The sequence below is a fragment of the Myxine glutinosa genome, chromosome 2, assembly GCF_964187855.1.
Source record: "Myxine glutinosa chromosome 2, kmMyxGlut1.1, whole genome shotgun sequence".
NCBI lineage: Eukaryota > Metazoa > Chordata > Myxini > Myxiniformes > Myxinidae > Myxine > Myxine glutinosa.
This window is the reverse complement of record NC_136262.1, coordinates 59,306,979-59,326,535: the sequence shown is the minus strand read 5'-3', so window position 1 is coordinate 59,326,535 and position 19,557 is coordinate 59,306,979. Positions and strand designations below refer to the sequence as shown.

Below are 19,557 nucleotides of genomic sequence, written 5' to 3'. Positions count from 1 at the left end.
TCGGGGCATTGTGACCTGGTGTTTCCTCCCCCCAACCCCCAAACATTACATCAACCTTTTTACATTTGAGTAGAGTTTCCTAAAGATATCCACGATAAATACAACGGGAAAATGAAGTTAACCGGTATGTATAGAGGAATGTTTCTAAAGACAACCAGCCAGAGGCCAGCACAACCTTGCGGAAGATCACAGTAGGCCCTTTAACTACGCTTTTCAAAGTGTGTGTGTGTGTGTGTGTGTGTGTGTGTGTGTGTGTGTGTGTGTGTGTGTGTGTGTGTGTGTGTGTGTGTGTGTGTGTGTGTGTGTGTGTGTGTTTGTATGTATTATAAGTGCACTATAAGTGCATTATAAGAATAAGTATGCAAGTACAATAAGTACCTACAAGTATGCACATATTATAAGAAATCAAGAACACCTTGACCTTTTCACATTTTGTTGTGTAACACCCAGACTTTGAAATGGATTAAATTGAAATATTTTGTCACTGATCTACACATAATACCCCATAATGTCAGTGGAATTATTTTTTCTTTTTTTACAATTTGATTAAAAAGGAAAAGCTGAAATTTCTTGAGTCAATAAGTATTCAACCCCTTTGCTGTTGCACTCCAAATTGAACTCGGGTGCATCCAATTTCCTTTGATCATCCTTGAGATGTCTCTACAACTTGATTGGAGTCAACTTGTGGCCAATTCAATTGATTGGACATGATTGAGAAAGAAACACACCTTTCTATATAAGGTCCCACAGTTGAGTTCGTGTCAGAGCAGAAACTCTACTATGAAGTCCAAGGAACTGTCCGTAGAACACCGAGATCGAATCGTGAAGAGGCATAGATCTGGGGAATGGTATGAAACAATTTCTAGAGTGTTGAAAGTTCCCAATAACACAGTGAACTCCATCATTAGGAAATGAAAGAATATATATATATGTATGTATATATATATATATATATATATATATATATATATATATATATATATATATATATAGCCTGGTGTTGGCTTAGCGGTTAGGGTGCCGGCTTAGGATCCTGGGTTCGAATCCCGGTCGATCGCTGAATTAACGCCAGGGGGGTTGACTCAGCCTGTCATCCTTCCGAGGTCGGCAAATTGAGTACCAGCTTACTGGGATGAATGATCACTGTGTGTACCCCGATTTAGAATAGGTACACCATATCCCTGCGCATCCTAAGAGGCGACCAAGGGTTGGCGTCAGGAAGGGCATCCGGCCATAAAAACATTGCCTCAAATAGGGAACCATGATTGTCATGGGGCCCGCAAGGCTAACCCCCGCTCTAGCGGGGAAACTGGCCTTAAAATGATCGTTCATTCATTCATTCATCCAGACTCTTCCTAAAGCTGGCTGTTTGGTAAACTTGGCAACCAGGCAAGAACGACCTTGGTCAAGAAGGTGATCAAGAACACAATGACCACTCTGACAGACCTACAGAGTTGCTTGGCTAAGATGGGAAAACCTGCCAGAAGCACAACAGTCTCTGCAGCACTTCACAAATCTATGTTTTATGGGATAATGGCCAGACAGAAGCCACTCCTGAGAAAAAGACACATGACAGCACACCTGGGGTTTGCAAAAAGGCACATGAAAGAATCTTAGAGCATGAGGTAAAAGATTCTGTGGTCTAATGAGATTAAAATTGAACTCTTTGACCTGAATGCGAAGCTCTACGTCTGGCAGAAACCAAACACAGCACATCACCCATCTAACACCATCTCTGCCTTGAAGCATGGTGTTGGCAGCATCATGTTATGGGGATGCTTTTCAGCAGCAGGGACTGGGAGACTTGTAAGGATGGAGGGAACAATTAATGGAACCAAATGAAGGCAAATCCTTGAGGAGATCCTGCTTCAGAGTGCAAAAAACCTTGAACTGTGATGAAGATTTACATTCCAAAAGGACAATGACCCCAAGCATACAGCCAAAGCAACACTGGAATGGCTTCATAACAAGAATGTGAAAGTCCTTGAATGGCCCAGCCAAAGCCCAGACATGAATCCCATTGAGAATCTATGGAAAGACTTGAAGATTGCTGTTGACCGATGCTCCCCATCCAACATGACAGAGCTTGAGCAAATCTGCAAGGAAGAATGGGGGAACTATGCAAATCTAGATGTGCAAAGCTGATACAGACATCCCCAAGAAGACTCGAAGTTGTAGTCGCTGCCAAAGGTGCTTTTACGAAATATTGATTAAGGGGGCTGAATACTTATGTAAGTTAGATATTTCTGTATTTTGTTTGCAATAAATTTGTAAACATTTCTGAAAACATGTTTTAACTTTGACATTATGGTGTATATTGTGTTGATTGGTGACAATTTTTTTTCAATTCAATCCATTTTATATTCAGGTTGTAACAATAAAATGTGAAAAAGGCAAGGGGTGTGAATACTTTCTGAAGGGACTGCAGCTAATCGATCACGTCCAGTATATGGAAAATCGCTCAACTTAATGTTGGAATTGAGGCTTTGTATTATGTAGTTTGGTGATAAACGAAGGTGGTGGTGTATGATTCCGTACAATGGTTGTGGACAAAGATGGTGGCAGGCTGAGCATGGGCTGAGACGGCCATGCGCCAAATGACCCGATACTAGTGAATGATATTCGACAGTTTTTTTTTTTTTATGACCAGGAATATCTTTGGAGTCCATATTTTCCAATGGTTCATCATAACTATCCTTTTTCATGCCGGGAGGTTACAAGTTACCGTTATTCACTTTCTCTGGTGTTTATTCTAACCAATCTGTGTCTTGAACCACTTAGAATGTGTTTAAGCTTGAGGGTCACATCATTTTTAGCTCACCTGGTTCAGGGGAGCTTATGCGATGGCGCGTCGTCCGTCCATCCGTAAACACTTGAAAATTCTTCTCCGAAACCGCGGAAGGGATTGCGACCAAATTTGGAATAAATTATATTTGTTGTGTTTTGACTAAAGTTTGTTCACAGCATTTTTTAAAAATCGGGGTCTACCGGGGGTCAAAGTGGATACAGGTTTGACCCCCCAAAATAGGTATTTGCTTCTTTTCTCAGAACCTACACATATATAATTTTGATGAAACTTCACCACAACCTTCATCATCCGTGATGTACCAATGTTTGTTCAAGGCATTGGAAAAATTTAGGGTCTGAGGAGGTAAATGGGGTGGGAGGGGGGGGGGGGGGAGTGGAAGTTGCCCCCCCCCCCATTTATTTTTTGTTTTGTTTAAAGTCTTATAATTGCGTTAGTTTGATTCTACATGCTGCCCTGTCTTTTAGCAACCATTGAAATTGATTTAAAATACCTTTAGTCAGTGCAGTATACTGTTTATTCTACCAGGTGAGCACCAGGTGTATTGCCCCTATGTTTATGTTACTCTTTATGCTTGTTCTGCAGAAATTCTCCAACTTTCAAGTCTTTTGAAGAACGAGTTGAAAGTACTGTTTATAACATTAAGGTGAGTTGTTTGGTAAAGTGATTTTGCTTTTATTGAATGGAAGAAACTGGCATGGTATAATCGGAATCTTTCATAGACAAGAACAGTTGTCTTGACAGTAGTTTTATGTGGTCTCTGTTTTCAGCAACCACTGCCTTGAATATCTGAGTGCAATATCAATGTGTAGTGGAAGAGCCATTTGTACTATTCTGCCATCTTTGATTGATAAGGAGTGCTGCATGCTATATTTATGCGTATTTCTTTTTCTCCAATAGAGTCGATTCCAAATTTATATCTGTCATTTTGGTATGAAGCCAGCAGGGGGCGTTGCATCAGGGACTCCACTGCCCGGAGGGGAAATTGTGCTGGATTTTCCCCATTTGCATAGTTTCACTTCCTAACCATACGTTTTGGCATGGATATAGCCCTTTGCCTTGGCCAAAGAGATCCTATAAAGCTTGTAGTTTTAACTACATGATATAGATTTACAAAAATATACAGGTGTGTGTGTGTGTGTGTGTGTGTGTGTGTGTGTGTGTGTGTGTGTGTGTGTGTGTGTGTGTGTGTGTGTGTGTGTGTGTGTGTGTGTGTGTGTGTGTGTGTGTGTGTGTGTGTGTGTGTGTGTGTGTGTGTGTGTGTGTGTGTGTGTGTGTGTGTGTGTGTGTGTGTTCAACCACAAAAATTGCTGTGAAAGAAGAAATAAACGTTTTAAATTGCATTGATGATAGAAATGCTGTTTTGCTTTTTTTTTCACCAAAATGTATCTCAAAATTCACCTTTTTGGTAGGCCTGCCAGATAGCTCTGAAGTAACTTCCTTTGTGTTTGATTACCGACCCAACTATGAAGAACCCAACCCATACATTCCAGTGCTGCCAGCCACAGTAAATGATGTCCCTGTTGGTCGGCAATCTCTTGTCACACCTGTCATCCATCCAAAAACACCCACTTCGCTGTCTCGGGGACAGCCGGCTTACACAGATGCTGCAACCCAACTGCACAAATGGCCGAGCGGATGCCAGTGCAACTGGTTTACCTTCTCAGAACACGTATCAAAACTACCTACCGTTAGAGAATAAAACTTCCTTTTTTCTGTTCCACAACTTTGGTTTTAATATCTCACAGACACGAGCAAGCAAGAAAGCAACACCATTTTGTTAAATGCACGCCGCAGTTAGAGATAATGCATTCTATTAAATTATCTGTAGGGGCACATAGAACAACAAACACTGAACTACAATGGCTCATTGAGCTCTTACTTGACCAGTAGTAGCTTTTGGCAGAAAGAGCGACTCTTTTCTGTACGTCGAGCTGTTTTTCCCCTGAACCTGCATGACTCTGTCGTGGATGTCGCAGAGACCTCGTGTGAAATGATCCCCATCTCACTCGCATACATGGGCGCTTACTGATTTTTGGGCCGACCCACTCGGTGTTCTCGTGAATGCGCTTACTGCCACGAGACTACAACATACAAATGTTAATGTCTGCTGTACTCCTTGCACAGCAAATCGACGTGCTTTTTCTATTTCCCTTGCTTTTTCACATGCCATCGTTCCTGTCCCTTTTTTTCTTTTTTGCTGTCTCTTCTCCAAACCTTTATCCCCAAGCTCAGCCCCTTGCTTTTCAGGTGACGTGGAGTCGGCATCAAATCGTGGAACAGCACGTTGATGTGAGAGATGATGTAATGGCAAAAACTAAGTGATCACGCTTTGCATGGTGGACCATGTGGTAGGCAGCTGGAAAATCTGTGTGCAAAGACCCCCTGATAGTTAATTGGCGACCTTCTTCACAAGCGAAGGACAGACACCACATAAATGAGATGTATGCATGGGGTGGTTCCACCTGCATTCTTCCACCGTACATACCAGTCCATAGTTAGATTTTACGGTTCATGGGTTGACTTCTCTTATGATAGCCGCACACAACATTTCCGTCTCATACGTTAAGTTTTCCACCTCCTTGTCTTACCATGTGCACCTGCTGCTTTTGTAGTCCCTGCTCGTATTTCCTCCCTGTCCTCTCAGCTCTAGATGCCTTTGGCTTGGTTTGAGAAATGATCATTGTCTGAAAAGATTTCCTTCCAAAATGGTGGCTGGATTGTCACCTTTGTGTTTTGTGAGCAGGGTTGCATCGCAGTGTCGTCCCACATTTTGACATTTAGCTGGATGACCCATCGGTTGGCATTAGTTTGTGGATGTTAGAGATCTCAGTATCTTTGGACGAAGAGTATGCGACTCATCTCCGCCATCACCCTGAATAAGTTTCATTATCCTGCCCTAATATGCAGGGGCACTTGGTAGCACAGCCGCCTCCCTTAGAAATGGTACTTGAGCCAGCAGCCACACTTGGAACAGAACATGTTTGGTGCTGCCCTTTGGGCTGGTGACTCATGGTGCTGAGATCTCAGGTTCAAATCCCACACAGTTGTCGATTTGTTTTGCTTCCTAATGTCCTGGTAATTCCTGACATTTTTCAGTGATCTCATACTCCCATATCCTGCAATGTTGTATTTGTACAAGTTCTTCTATCATTGGAAAGATGTAAAATGCACACGGCTAAGATTTGCACTGTTTTCTGGAGCTGAAGGCGAGAGCGTGTGACTGTTCGCCGTGTGTGGGCGTGCAGAGTAAAGTCGTTGCGCCAGGTCCCACGGGCGGCACCTTCGAAGAGGTGCTGAATTCGACGGCAAATGCGAGCCGGGAGTCGGGCGGTGGAAACTGAGCACCAATTGGCCACACACCCTCCGGATCCACTTTCCACCTCTCACCGACTCTGTCGCTCCCTCGCTGCATTCGTTATCCATTGCATCTCCCTACCTCTCTCTTTCCTACTCCATCACTTCCCCAAATCGGACATCCATCGCTGCACTCTTTGCTTTTCCAGGCAATCTCATTGTTTGGCTTTTTTTTAATACTCGTGTTTCTCGGTGTGCTCACGGTGAATCGATTTTACTTGATGTGACAGAAGACACTCTTGGAAGCATTTTTGTAATCTTGGAAGACGCATGCATTTTTATGGCAAATCGGTAAACGCGATTACATCCCATGGCCATCGTGCCCCTTCCGCTGCCTTTCAAAGCCCCGTTGCTGATTTTCTTTTTGAGAAAACTATGCTTCTTTGGTTTCCTTTGTGCCGACGTTACCCCTGACTTTGAGAAGTCGCCTCACTCTGATCTTCCGCCATTTTCACGTGGACACGCTTTTTGTTGCGGATGCTCGATGCATATGGTCCGTGCCATTTTGATGGCGGTGTTGTCCACACAGGTTTTTGAACCCGACCCTTAACCATCCTTCATTGGTATAAATTGGCTCATAATGCTACTGTGATGCTTCATCATATCAAATGTTTGAAAATGTATTTTATTGTGAGATCGTTAATAAATTAAAAAAAAAGATACAGAAAATGGTTTGTGTGTAAAGTGTTGATTGATTTTTATATTGTGCTTTATTTCCTTGTGATTTTATGATAATAACCCGCCAAGCATGACACAAGGAAAACAAAACCTTGATTGTTTTTTTTTTTTGGCAACAATCTGGTGTTTCCCTCTGACTCCAGGTACCAATCTCGCTCAGCGCGTTGATTTGTCCTGCACCAAAACCTGTTTGCCTACCTTGTCGTTTGCATGCACGCAAAGCCATGAGCCTTGAGGGAAAGTATAGATGAACAGTCCGTGTGCTATCCTTAGATACTGCGCAGCGAGCAAGGAAGCAACACGTACCATTTTTACCCTCGCCTGAGGAGAGGGTATTGCATTTGAGTCCGTCTGTCTGTTTGTTTGTCCGCACAGGATAAATATGATTTTCTCTGCAACCGTTGCTCCGATTGACAGTAAATTTTCACCATAGGTGCAACTCCACCTGTATAATTTTCTAATTATAATTATGACGTCATAGGTCACGTGGTTCGGCCGCCATCTTGGAAAACCCGAAAAACTTTGCACTTTATCTCCGAAAGCGTGAAATAGAAAAAATTGAGACATGGCTCATTGTAAAGAACTCTCCATGGGGAATAAAATATGTTAATGATGATGTCATAGGTGCCTCCATTTTGATGTCATAATTCGACAAGTACAAAACTTCATCCAATCAAGATGAAATTTCTTGAGCATCATGTAGGCATAAATTGGTGGAGAAAAACAAAATGAGGACGTCATCGGTCACGTGGTTCGGCCGCCATCTTGGAAAAACCGAAAACATTTGCACCTCTATATCTCTGAAGGTGCTGAATAGAAAAAATTGAGACATGGCTCATTGTAAAGAACTCTCCATGGGGAATAAAATATATTAATGATGTCATAGGTGCCTCTATGACGTCATAATTTGACAAGTACAAAACTTCATCCAATCAAGATGAAATTTCTTGAGCATAATCTTGGAATACATTAGTGGAGAAAAAAAAATGATGTCATCGGTCACCTGGTTCGCCTGCCATAATTGTTTCAACACAAAAGCCTTAAAAACCACTGAAAATACATCCTGGTGAGGGTTTGCAATCTCTGATTGCTCTTTCTTAATATTTGCTATGACTTGGCCTGGATCATGTTCGAACTGCTGACCTGCCAAACTCGGAGTTGACGCTCTAACCATTACACCGTAAAGTCATTCACACTAAGGATATGTATTCATTGATCTCCTGCATTGTTATTTTGCCATTTATCTTGCTCTGGTTGATTGGGATTTGTCCAGTGAATGAGATAGTATCGAGGAGCTCATGGTGTTTGGAATGTAAGAATATCACCAATCCATAAGGATTTGCCTGTTGATTTTTTTGAATGCATACCAAGGTGTGGCAGAGGATATGCTATTTAACATATTGATAGATCTTCCATGATGCAAGGCAAAGTATCTGTTAGATAATAAAGTGACTTTTTGAACCTCACTAAGTAAGTTAGGATTGGGAGAATCGAGCAAGTCTGGAGTTTGGAAAGACCATGTGTGCCTCGAGATGCTGCACCCCTTTCACGGTGCTTTAAAGGTAATTTAACAGAGGGTGTCGACCTGAGCGAATTGCTAACCTCACTAAGTGGATGGAGAAGTAAGTTATGGTAATTTCTGACTTTTCCACCGAATTGTAAGACGGTTTTAGGTGTTTGTGATTCTTCACTCGAGTGATTGGGAATTAATGCTCTGGGAGGGACCGGTGGGAGGAGCACAGGGATCTCCCCCGACATTGTTTGTTTATTTCTTGTGCAATGAGATCCGAACGTCTTCCCCTCCAAATAATTGCTTCCAGTTCCTTTAGCATGAATTCCTGTCCATGTGCCGCTAGTGGGATCAGGGATGGACAAAACGTCGGGACAAAAGCACGTTGTCTATCTGAGCGGAGGTGGACAGCTAAACAAACTCGGGGTTATCTGTCTGGGTTTGTGTTGTTTTTTTTCTTTTATAAGTCACAATATTAGTGCAAATATTATTTCAATTTAGTGGGAGATTTTTGTTATGTGGAGAAAGAAAATACTGTGTACACCACCAAGGCCACAGAAAGCGCGGGAAACAGTTTAAAATTTCCCCGTCTGTTGGCGAATGGGGAAAGGAGCTTGGCAAAGTCCCCGAAATCCCGGTGTGCCCGGGGTCACAAGGACTCTGAGCTTCGCCTGCCATTCAAAAGAGCCCCTGGGGAGGAAGTGCCCCCAGGGCGTCATTACAGGCCGACCGAGGGGCGTTACGTGCCCTTTGATCTCGTCCGGGGTCCGTCACCCACACCAAGGCAAACAGGCGCGGTGTTGGCAGACGGGGAACAAACTTGCACGAAGGTTGTGGAACAGCAACGCACCTCTTACGTAATGTCAGGTTCCGTCTTCGAAATGTGGTGGCGAAGCAAAGCGCGACTTCTTGAGCCGCCCCTCTGGCGGTCGAACATCCACACGAACTCCATGCTGTCGTGTTTTGGGACGCAATCGGGATTCTAGAGCACGTGTTTTCATTTTGGGATTGGGTTGGCGTGCTGGAGCAGACCTTGATGGGACAAAAAGCACCCCTTTCCCTGAAGGTTATTAGTGAAACAGCTGGGTTCTTTTTATAGTTTGGTGTCCAGAAGTCGGGAATCCAAGTCGTCCCAAAGGTTTTCTAGCCTGATTTGAATCCAAAGCTTCTTGTGATTCCACCGTGTACCCAAAAATCGATGAGTGCCAAGGGACCGCTGCGGCAGGTACATGACAGGTGTATCATTGGTCGCACCAATGACGTGCAGGTCTGCAGGAAACTGGTACAAAGATTTGATGGATGGATCTTTGACTTCCACTGTGGTGCACAAGGGACAGCCGGCTTAACACCTTTCCAGAATGGTATTGTTTGATTCACTGGATTATTAATTGGGTGGCAATGGGACCAAAAACGATATATGGAATATTTCAAAAAGTTGTGGACAAGTATCGACAAAACTTGGTGGACGAGTTGGGTAAGTGACAAGAACAAGCCGATTCGATTTCGGTTCAGGTCCGAATCCAGATCTGACCTGTCAGTGGGATAACAAAATGTAAAATGTTCCACTCACTTTCCTGACGCACTCGTTTGAATTGCAATGAAATGTTTCCTGCAAACATATTTTCCCAAAATAAAATTCCCAATTTTTTTTCCAAGAATTTTCCAAACTATTCAATATTTTAAACATCTGAATAACTCTGCCCCTACGAAATCAACCATTCCCTGCAACTATTATTCCATGAGTTTACCGAATTAGGTAGGTCTCCTTATCGGATTTCTTGAAAAACCGCGACCCTCCCCACCACAAAAAAGAAAATGCCAAGATGGGTGAAAAAAATGTTTGTTTGTTTTTTAAAGCTTGATGGAATCAAACGAAACTTGCATGGGCACAACTTAAGGGTGCCCTCATTAATCCCTGAAAGTTTCAACTTTCTCGGTCAAATCCTCTTGGAGATAATTATATACAGTGTATGTATATATATATATATATATACATACGTATATATAATCTAGTGTAGCAGCATAGCAAACCTGTTGTGCATTTTGTGATACAAGCACCAAATTTGGTACACTAGTAGACTATCATATTATGAAAAGATCTGGATATTGGGCCATCTCAGATTCAGAGATTTGATTTTTGCAAGATTTCGATTCGATTGGGATCGAAGAGAACACCTTCTTCGTCTTCTGTACAGTGAAGTTGCCAGCCCTGAATTCTCTGGCTACATCTGGGTGCTTCATTGGGAGTGCAACCATGTCCCTCAGGTGAACAGGGACCCACCTGGCATAGTGTGTGTGTGATCTAAGGCATGGAACCATGGGACCAGTTCCGTCAGGGCATCAAGGTACGTCGTGAATGAAGCCTGCCGCAGAGAACGCACGTAGATCAGTACCAACATCTCTAGTTCCAGCACAGTTGCCCAATACTGAAAGTTGGGAATGTCTTCTCCTCTCTGGTGACACCAGTCTTCGAACTCAGGCAGGTCTTCTGCATCATCAGCATATGTCATGCAGTGGCGTTCATACGCACGGTGTTGCAGGATGTGCAGTGCCGCTGCAGTGATTTGATGAGCTCTTCTTGTGCGGGTGACGTGGGCAGCTCGTAGGAAGGAGTCGGCCGTCCCTGGCGTTGCAATCTCAGCTTGCAAAATCTGCAAATCTTGCAAAAATCAAATCTCTGAATCTGAGATGGCCCAATATCCAGATCTTTTCATAATATGATAGTCTACTAGTGTGCCAAATTTGGTGCTTGTATCACAAAATGCACAATTCTTTTGAATATTTGGGCTAAGCCACCCCACTAATCTTCTAAAATAGAAACTGGAATATTTTTGACACATGCATGTATAAATCGAAAGTTTTGAGAAATCAACCTTGTTGGGTTGGATGAGTGACGAAGAGGAAGAGGTAGGCCTTGCATGTGCTGGATGAATGGGATAAAGGTTGCAACCCAAACTCCCACAAAGATGTCTATGCAGAGCTTCGGGAAGCAGGATCGGGATTTTTGGAGAAATCTGATCATGAATGTCACCAGAAGCTTTCAGACGTCACCAGAAGTCACGTCACTTCTGTCACCAGAAGAACCAAAGCTTTCAGATCATTGGAATCTCCTGCGATGAAGTTAACTCCGAGGGCCTTTCACTCCCTCACCGCAGGCAGGCAGGTGGTCTTTCTGTCTTCCACCGACTCCTCTCCGGCCTTGCTCCCCCAGCTCTCTCTGGGCTCTGTCTGCAAAATATTCCTGCAGGACGCACAAGAACTGCCAGCAACCCTCTTATGGTTAAATTGCCAAAATCAAGGCTTTCTGCTCACCTTCACTCTTTCATTCCTCTTTTCTCCCGCCTCTGGAACAAACTCCCCCACTCCCTTCAATCCCACTCCTCCCTCCAGGTCTTTAAAACAGTTGTTCACCACCATCTCTTATCTTCCCCCATCCAAAACCTTGATCTTTTCTACCCCCGGTAATTCACCCCAGATCCACTTTTTTGAAATTCCGACTTCTTTCCTGGAAGTGCTAGCAGTGTCCATGCGTTTTATACCTCTCCCAACCTCAACAATTCAAACAAAGCGAATTGTCTCCCCCCACGAGGGGCGACAACCATCGTTACCAAGTAAAGGCTGAGGAATCCAGGTTGCAGAAATTGCGACCTTTCATTATGTCCGACGACGATTTGTAGAGCGCGGGGCAGCAGAGCTCATGTACAATTGTCACAGCGCGGACACCCTCAGGCTCCTGCTAATAGACATTCTTGCGCCGGTGGACTCCTAGTTGCCATGCGTCGTCGTCGGAGCAATTTAGCTGCAAACTTCCCTTTCCCTCGATTTTATTACTTGCAAAATCGAAGATTTTTCAAGTATATTGGTCGGTTGCGTTTGTGGTTCTGTCTGTCTGTTTGCCTGTTTGTTTGTCACCGGCCTACAGGTCACAATTCTAAACCGATCGTCACGAAACTTCACCAAGTTGTATAGGTCGTCCCAATTGAGAAGTCTATTGTTTTTGGGGTCAAAAGGTCACTGAATTGAACCACAAATTATATTTTAGGTGAACATAGGCCAAAAGGTCAACATAGGCCGAATTTCTGATTGACTTGAAATTCTAAGAGGATTTACATATCTGGTCACTGAATTGAACCACCAACTATTTTTGAGATCAACTTAGGCCAAAAGGTCAACATAGGCCAAGTTTTTTTTAATCCTCAATTTTCATCGATTGACTTGAAAATTGAACACAATTTGCACATTGTCACTAAATAACGAAACTAAATATTTTTGAGGTCAAAGGTCAACTCAAGGTCAACCTTACAAAATCATCATTTTTCATCTGAAAAATCGTCACTTTTCTTCCTGTTGACCCGAGCTTTGATCAAGATTGTCAATTTTAATCTTGATGAAATGGACAATTTGCTGTATGAATGGAATTTTTTTTCTTGGGGATGGGGGGCGGATTTTGCAAGTATCGTGGTCCGCATGACGTGTTCTTGTTTATTTATTCCTCATTTCCAAATTCAGCTGCGATGTTCCATGCAAACTCACGCGCGTATTCCCGAGCCAGAGCGGCACGCGCCTTCGCTTTTGTACAAATGAAATCTAGGAAATGTTTAACGGGCGTCATAACAATGGTCTATTTGTTGTCGGCAGTTATTTTGTGCGGGAATTCCTCGTATTATTCTTTTCGGAGAACTTATCGCATTATCACAAAGCCACGATGCCGGTGCAGTGGAATTATTTTTAACCTAAATAATTATTCACCGTCGAATGAAACTGGAAAGGCGCCGAAAAAGGTTTGGCCCGAGCAGGAACAATGTTCCACTTTTCCTTAAATGGCGGCGCGCGTGGGGGAAACAATAGGGTCGGGCTGAGAGCGGGTGAGTGTGAAACGCGCGGCTCGCGTGGGCGAGGCTAAGAGCACGAGGACCGCCCCCTGGGAGGCGGGTCCAAAGTAGCCGCTATGTCCACGGTCCACGCCTTCCCGCCCCCCCAGCACTCCCTCCCTCCGGGTTGGCTCGGGTAGCATGTTCACCGCATTCCCAACCCTCCCTCCCGCACCCGACGCCGTGCCAAGAGCGGGCAGGTATAAAAGGCAGCTCAGAGGTCGGAGGGACCATTCGGTGCGACGCGCTCCGAAACAGGTGTATTCGTGCTCCAGATCGCCGATGAACTCCATGGACGTACTCGGACTGTGCGCGTTTCTCGTCGCTACCTCGGCCGCCTTGCCCGCTCAAGGTGAGCTCTCGCGGGTATGAACGACAGGTTTGATGATGGAATATCGCGTCGGGGACCCATGAGCACGCACGTGTCGTTTGCAAACATTCCGCAGGCGACGATTGGCTTTTTGCGCCTCTCGGTTAATAAATGACCTTGTTGCGAGTTTATAGCCGTAAACACGCGCCAATGTTGATACCGAATCGGTGGTGATGGCGATGTGTTCGTTGCAGACGCAACTCCTGGACTCGCAGCCCCGGGGTCCCAAATGCATCCCATGGGAGCCGTACTGCGACGCCAGCGGCGATGCTCCTGCATTTCGCTTCTGGACAAGGAGTGCATTTATTTCTGCCACGTGGGGATCATCTGGGTGAACTCCCGGGGGTGAGTTGGGTCGGCACTGCACCTACTTACCCCGGCGCGACACCTTAGATACCAGGTATCCACGTGTCACAATTATACGCTTCGCAGAGTGTGACCTGTGCTTTGTCCCTTCTTTATATTAACAGCAAACTTGCACCTTATGGCCTGGGGAACAACCAGAGGAGCAAGAGGGAAGCTTCCGTGGAGGTGTCCAGTCGGTGTGTGTGTCAGGATTCTGGAGATGGGACTTGTACCCGGTTCTGCGAGGCAGACTCGAGCAAAGACTACAGGTCAGTGCAAGATATCGTGATGATTGCATGGAGTGGGGCTCACGTGAACCGTCATGTTTCTTCTTCTTCCTCTCTTTCTTCTTCTTCTTTTATCATTATTAACAATATTCAATATTTTGGCCCAGCAACTTTTTCCATGGAACGTGAGCTGTCATGTTTTTTTTTCTTTCTTTTTTTCTTTTTCTTCTTTTTGTTTTCCTTTTTTGTCTTCTTTTTCTTTCTTCATTATTATTCAATATTCTGGACCAGCAACCTGTTCCATGGATATGAGATAATTGCTATTTTGATGGACCTTACATAAGTCAGCTATTGGTGACTGACCATGCTGACGTGCACCGTCAATATGGTGGTCACTGACCATTCGTACCCAGTATGTGAGGACAATTTTTTGAAGAACAAATAAAAGTTTTGCTCCTTCTCATATCGTTCTTGTTTGAATTTCGCAGATCTCCAGCAGCGATGAAAAGGAAGACCTTGGCAGAGACCCTGCGAGAAATGCTCGTTGTTTCAGCCCGTCGGCATCGAGAATCCTTGCGAGTTCCTCGACTGCCTCCGAGAAACCACTTGCCGCTCGGTTGACCTCCAGACTGCACTACAAGCCGGCTCGGATTGGCTGGCTGTGCAATTGGGCTCACTATGCGGAGACGAAGGAGGACGGAGGAGAGTACATGAGCAAACGCTGTCCGGTCGGAGGCTCAGATTGCGCTGATCACTCCACGGAGACGATTCGGAGCTCCCGACAACCTAGTACTGGTGTCTTCAGACCAAAGCGAGGGTGGCCGAGGAGCTTTTGAGAAGACCACTACTGCCAAAAACAATGGAGACCATGTCGACGGCACGAGCTGTGCACTGCGGTGTGGCAGCAGTCGCTCACTCAAGGTCCATGGACATTGTCGCCGTCTCGTCGTGGGATGTTCATTGTCCACGTGGGATGTAGAGTTCATTAACTCAACACCGCTTACGCATCCCTTCGTATAAATTACCGATTGGCCATTTGCAATGGCTGCATACAAATGCACATGGTTTACGGGTGGAACCCACAGTGCTGTGGTTGCTGGTGTAAATAAACGTTATTAAAATTATTGTATGGTATGCCTATGACGTCATTGATGTGTGGCTTCTTGCACCTGACTGGTTTGGGGAAGACTACCCCGAAAATCTGTTCGCTTATCAGAAGGTTGTGGAAAGCCTCTTTTCAGAGTGTATGTTTTTTACGAATTGTTTATGGTACCTGCACGCAGTGACATCATCAATCGCAAACGATCTTTCGAGTGGACCTTCTTATAATGTAAGAGCAAGTAAGAGAGTTATATCACTCAAACTCAGGAATAGGTTAATGTCATGGTACATAATAGTGTCCCTTTACTTTAAACTAACACGTACATGGTACAACGACACAGCAGCACAGCCAAATCCCTCCACACGTCATTGGCATCAAATTGGCGAATCCTTCGCTGCCTTGCACATCGCTGTAAAACCGCATTTCATGTCCGCAGAGCAATCCCCCCACCAGATCCACCAAGATGAGTGGGTTCATTATATGATGGCTGAATTTAAAGGTCCGCATAGCAATCCCCCACCAGATCCACCGATATGCTTGGGTTTATTTTATGATGGCTGCATTTCATGTCTGCAGAGCAATTCCCCACCAGATCCACCAAGATGAGTGGGTTCATTATATGATGGCTGAATTTAAAGGTCCGCATAGCAATCCCCCACCAGATCCACCGATATGCTTGGGTTTATTTTATGATGGCTGCATTTCATGTCTGCAGAGCAATCCCCCACCAGATCCACCAAGATGGGTTGGTTCATAATATGATGGCTGCATTTCATGTCTGCAGAGCAATCCCCCACCAGATCCACCAAGATGAGTTCGTTCATTATATGATGGCTGCATTTCATGTCCGCAGAGCAATCCCCCACCAGATCCACCAAGATGAGTGGGTTCATTATATGATGGCTGCATTTCATGTCTGCAGAGCAATCCCCCACCATATCCTCCAATATGAGTGGGTTTATTAAATGATGGTTGCATTTCATGTCCACCGAGCAATCCCCCGCCGGATCCACCAAGATGCGTGGGTTCATTATATGATGGGTACATTTCATGTCCGCAGAGCAATCCACCGCCGGATCCACCAAGATGAGTGGGTTTATTATATGAAGGGTGCATCTCATGTCCACGGACCAACCAGATCCACCAAGATGAGTGGGTTCATTATATGATGACTGCATTTCATGTCCGCAGAGCAATCCTCCACCAGATCCACCAATATGCTTGGGTTTATTATATGATGGCTGCATCTCATGTCCGCAGAGCAATCCCCCACCAGATCCACCAAGATGAGTTGGTTCATTATATAATAGCTGAATTTCATGTCCGCATAGCAATCCCCCACCAGATCCACCAATATGAGTGAAAAAAAATGAATGAATGAACGTTTTGAGGCCATTTTCCCCACTAGAGCGGGGGTTAGCCTTGCGGGCCCCATGACAATCATGGTTCCCTGTTTGAAGCAATGTTTTTATGGCCGGATGCCCTTCCTGACGCCAACCCTTAGTCACCTCATACAATGCACAGGGATACGGTGTACCTATTCTAAACCAGGGTACACACCGGGATCATTCATCCCAGCAAGCTGGTACTCAATTTGCCGACCTCGGAAGGATGACAGGGTGAGTTAACCCCCCTGGTGTTAATTCAGCGATCGACCGGGATTCGAACCCAGGATCCTGGGATCCCAAGCCGGCACCCTTTCTGCAAATCCAACACCAGGCTAAACCAACATACATACATAAGCCAAGCATAGGCTAAGCCAACCAACATACTTGCCGGAATTTTTTCCAGCAAGTAACAAACAGACAAACGGACTCAAATGTAATACCCTCTCCTCTGGCGAGGGTAATGATAGGGTTTGGGTTCAGGTTAGGGTTGTTGGGGTTAGGGTTCGGGTTTGCTACCATTTTGCATAGTATATTGGTCTTTTAACATTGGAATACTGCCAAGCATGACATTTAGTTGACAGGGAGGGTTTTGACATAATTTGGTATTGGAAAAATATGACTTTAAAAAACCTATTTTAAAAAACCTAAACCTAAAAAACCTAACCTAAAAACCTATCCACCAACATGAGTGGGTTCATTATATTGTTACGGTCCGCGGTTAAGGATGGTATGTTTGCCGAGCGGAGGCTCCGCGGCCGAACAGTTGTTCCCCGACTAAACCCGATTCACCCAAACGTTGGCCGTATCGCGCCACAGATATTCAATGGAGAAAAGACTAAGACGACGAATGCAAAGAGGAAGAAGAAGATGTACAGAAGAGTAACGGGGTTTATTATTATTTACACACACATAAGCAAAAAGAGCAGTCACGGTTATTTACAGGGGACAAGAAAATGCAGGTGACACAGTGAAAATTACTAGCTTATACCGACTTAATTACCTACCCAGGACAGCACGAACAAAACAAACTCACGTACGCAAATGGATGGAAGGGTAGGAATCGTTTGGAGGGATGAGCAGGTGGGATCACAGGGCACAGCGAGCAGGTCCACTCCGGGCGGGAAGCGAGGAGCCGGCAGCTCCTTGTATTCGGCTTTACAGCGCACGCCGGCAGCTCCTTGTATTTGGCTTTACAGCGCACGCCGGCAGCTCCTTGTATTTGGCTTTACAGCGCACGCCGGTAGGGTCACTCGACGGGTTGAAACGGGGCTGGTTGAAGCGGCTCTTTGTCAAAGGCTTTTCGTATCTCTCCCGCAACTCCGGTGCAACTCTGAACTCTCTCCCGGTGGACTGCCAACCCTCTTACGCACCTGGACTCATCTGCCGTATCTCTCGTGTCGCTTGTCCCAGCGATCGTCGCACCCTTCTCTCATACCTTCAGCGCGGGTCTGTCACGCCCCCTTCGGTTTCGGTACCGCCCTCCCCCCCCCCCCCCCCCCGTGCTCTGTTTCGTGACCTTGTATGGTAATCCCACGGGCTTGTCTCCTTATTTGGGCATGGCGCCTACGGCACGCCCCTCGTGGCGAGCCACGGGCTTGTTTCCTTATTTGGGCATGGGGCTGAACAGCCCCGCCCTTCGTGGCGCGCCCTGGGCTTGCCTCTCCCGGGCGACCCTGCCCCTCCTGTTCAAACAGAGCACGGAGCACATATTCACTATAGCAGCGAAATGAGAGGGCGTGCACCCCACGCTTGCGAACTGCTTTACCCGCAGATGGAGAGTTTGGCTGGGAAATGGAAGTATTGAAGGGGAGCTATTCTTAATTGATTCGGTGCAATGGAGTATTATTTTAATGGAAGACAAGGCCTTACCCTAAAACACATAATAAGATATAAGCTACTGAACAAGGGTTTTATCGTGTCCTTCAATGTGGTGTTTCATGGCATAACTACCGAGACACCCTTTTTTCCTTTACACAACTCTGGAGGCAGGAGGGGCCATATCCAACCAACGTTACACAACAATTTACCACTACAATACACACAATCACAAAAATGCAATCCTCATATCCGCAACACTGCACCCTCCTCCTCTTAGGCACGTCCCGGGCCTATAACTTTAATTTAGTGTGACACGTAGGTGTAGTTCCCTCTACTTTTAACCTGACCCTGAGTGCGACAGTTTTAAAACATAGATAAATATGTCCCGCTGCTCCATTGCACCCTGCCTAACAGACTCACGCCCACAGTTAACCGAATTGCGGAATGGTCTTCAAACTACACACTGACGGTGGGGAGCATTATTTACAATTGACGCTACTTTTATTTACAAAATTAACCCAGGACCTGTAATTGTTCTTTCTGGGGGGGGGGGGGGGGAAAGTCTGCTCTGCATCAATGCACCATGAAAGCACCCAAAAAACGCACCAACACACCCTCAGGCACCAATCGGTGCACAGTCATCACTGTTCATCAATAAAAAATAAAAACAACAACCCCTAACCCTGCAGGTGACCTCTTGCTCTTCGGCTCCCTCTGCTGGCTATTTACTTTCTTCCAGATGTTGTCATTTCCTTTCATTTTCTTACTGGCGGCCTATTTGAGCATAAAATGAAATGCACCCAACATGTCCATTTTTATTTATTTATGGCCCACAGGGGCCGACTAGTGTGGTTCACCTGTGGGGCATCGGTGCCCTGTGGCCAAGGTCCGCCAGCAAGATTTCGGGCCCTCATGGCCGGTTCCAGCAGAGGGGCCATGCCCCAACCCATGGGGCCCATAAGTGGTGCTCGGCCACAGGCATGTGGTCCATAATGTGGTGCATCGATGCAGACAGCTGGTTCTGGGAGTTCCGGGCGCACAATGGACGACTCACGCACGCTCCCCTCGGCGCCCAATGGCGCACA

At 45.4% G+C, this 19,557-nt stretch overlaps 2 protein-coding genes across 5 annotated transcripts in view; both read left to right on the top strand.

Moving 5' to 3' along the window:
• The window catches only part of LOC137421765 (tumor protein D52), a 259,164-nt gene extending 252,329 nt beyond the window's left edge, over positions 1-6,835 (top strand). For 2 of the 4 annotated variants that reach the window (XM_078773325.1, XM_068108139.2), the window contains exons 5-6: positions 3,392-3,452; positions 6,055-6,835. In XM_078773325.1, the coding sequence (XP_078629451.1) occupies positions 3,392-3,452; positions 6,055-6,150 (157 nt within the window). In that variant the 3' untranslated portion in view covers positions 6,151-6,835. Of the gene's footprint in view, positions 1-3,391; positions 3,453-3,706; positions 4,527-6,054 lie in introns of those variants that run through there. The other 2 variants (XM_078773324.1, XM_068108138.2) reach the window with 1 other exon arrangement.
• Positions 6,836-13,391: 6,556 nt separating this feature from the next.
• On the top strand, positions 13,392-15,288 carry LOC137421759 (endothelin-1). Its single transcript, XM_068108119.2, has 4 exons — positions 13,392-13,574; positions 13,787-13,937; positions 14,063-14,206; positions 14,653-15,288. The coding sequence occupies exons 1-4, from the start codon at positions 13,505-13,507 to the stop codon at positions 14,783-14,785; spliced, it is 498 nt and encodes a 165-aa protein (XP_067964220.2). The 5' UTR covers positions 13,392-13,504; the 3' UTR covers positions 14,786-15,288.
• Positions 15,289-19,557: the final 4,269 nt, after the last annotated feature.

Excerpts from the sequence above, each read along its gene's own strand:
- LOC137421759 (XM_068108119.2), top strand. The coding sequence starts at position 13,505 with ATGAACTCCATGGACGTACTCGGACTGTGCGCGTTTCTCGTCGCTACC. Across the intron at positions 13,575-13,786 it reads GGCCGCCTTGCCCGCTCAAG|ACGCAACTCCTGGACTCGCA; the intron begins GTGAGCTCTCGC and ends TGTTCGTTGCAG. Across the intron at positions 13,938-14,062 it reads ATCTGGGTGAACTCCCGGGG|CAAACTTGCACCTTATGGCC; the intron begins GTGAGTTGGGTC and ends TTATATTAACAG.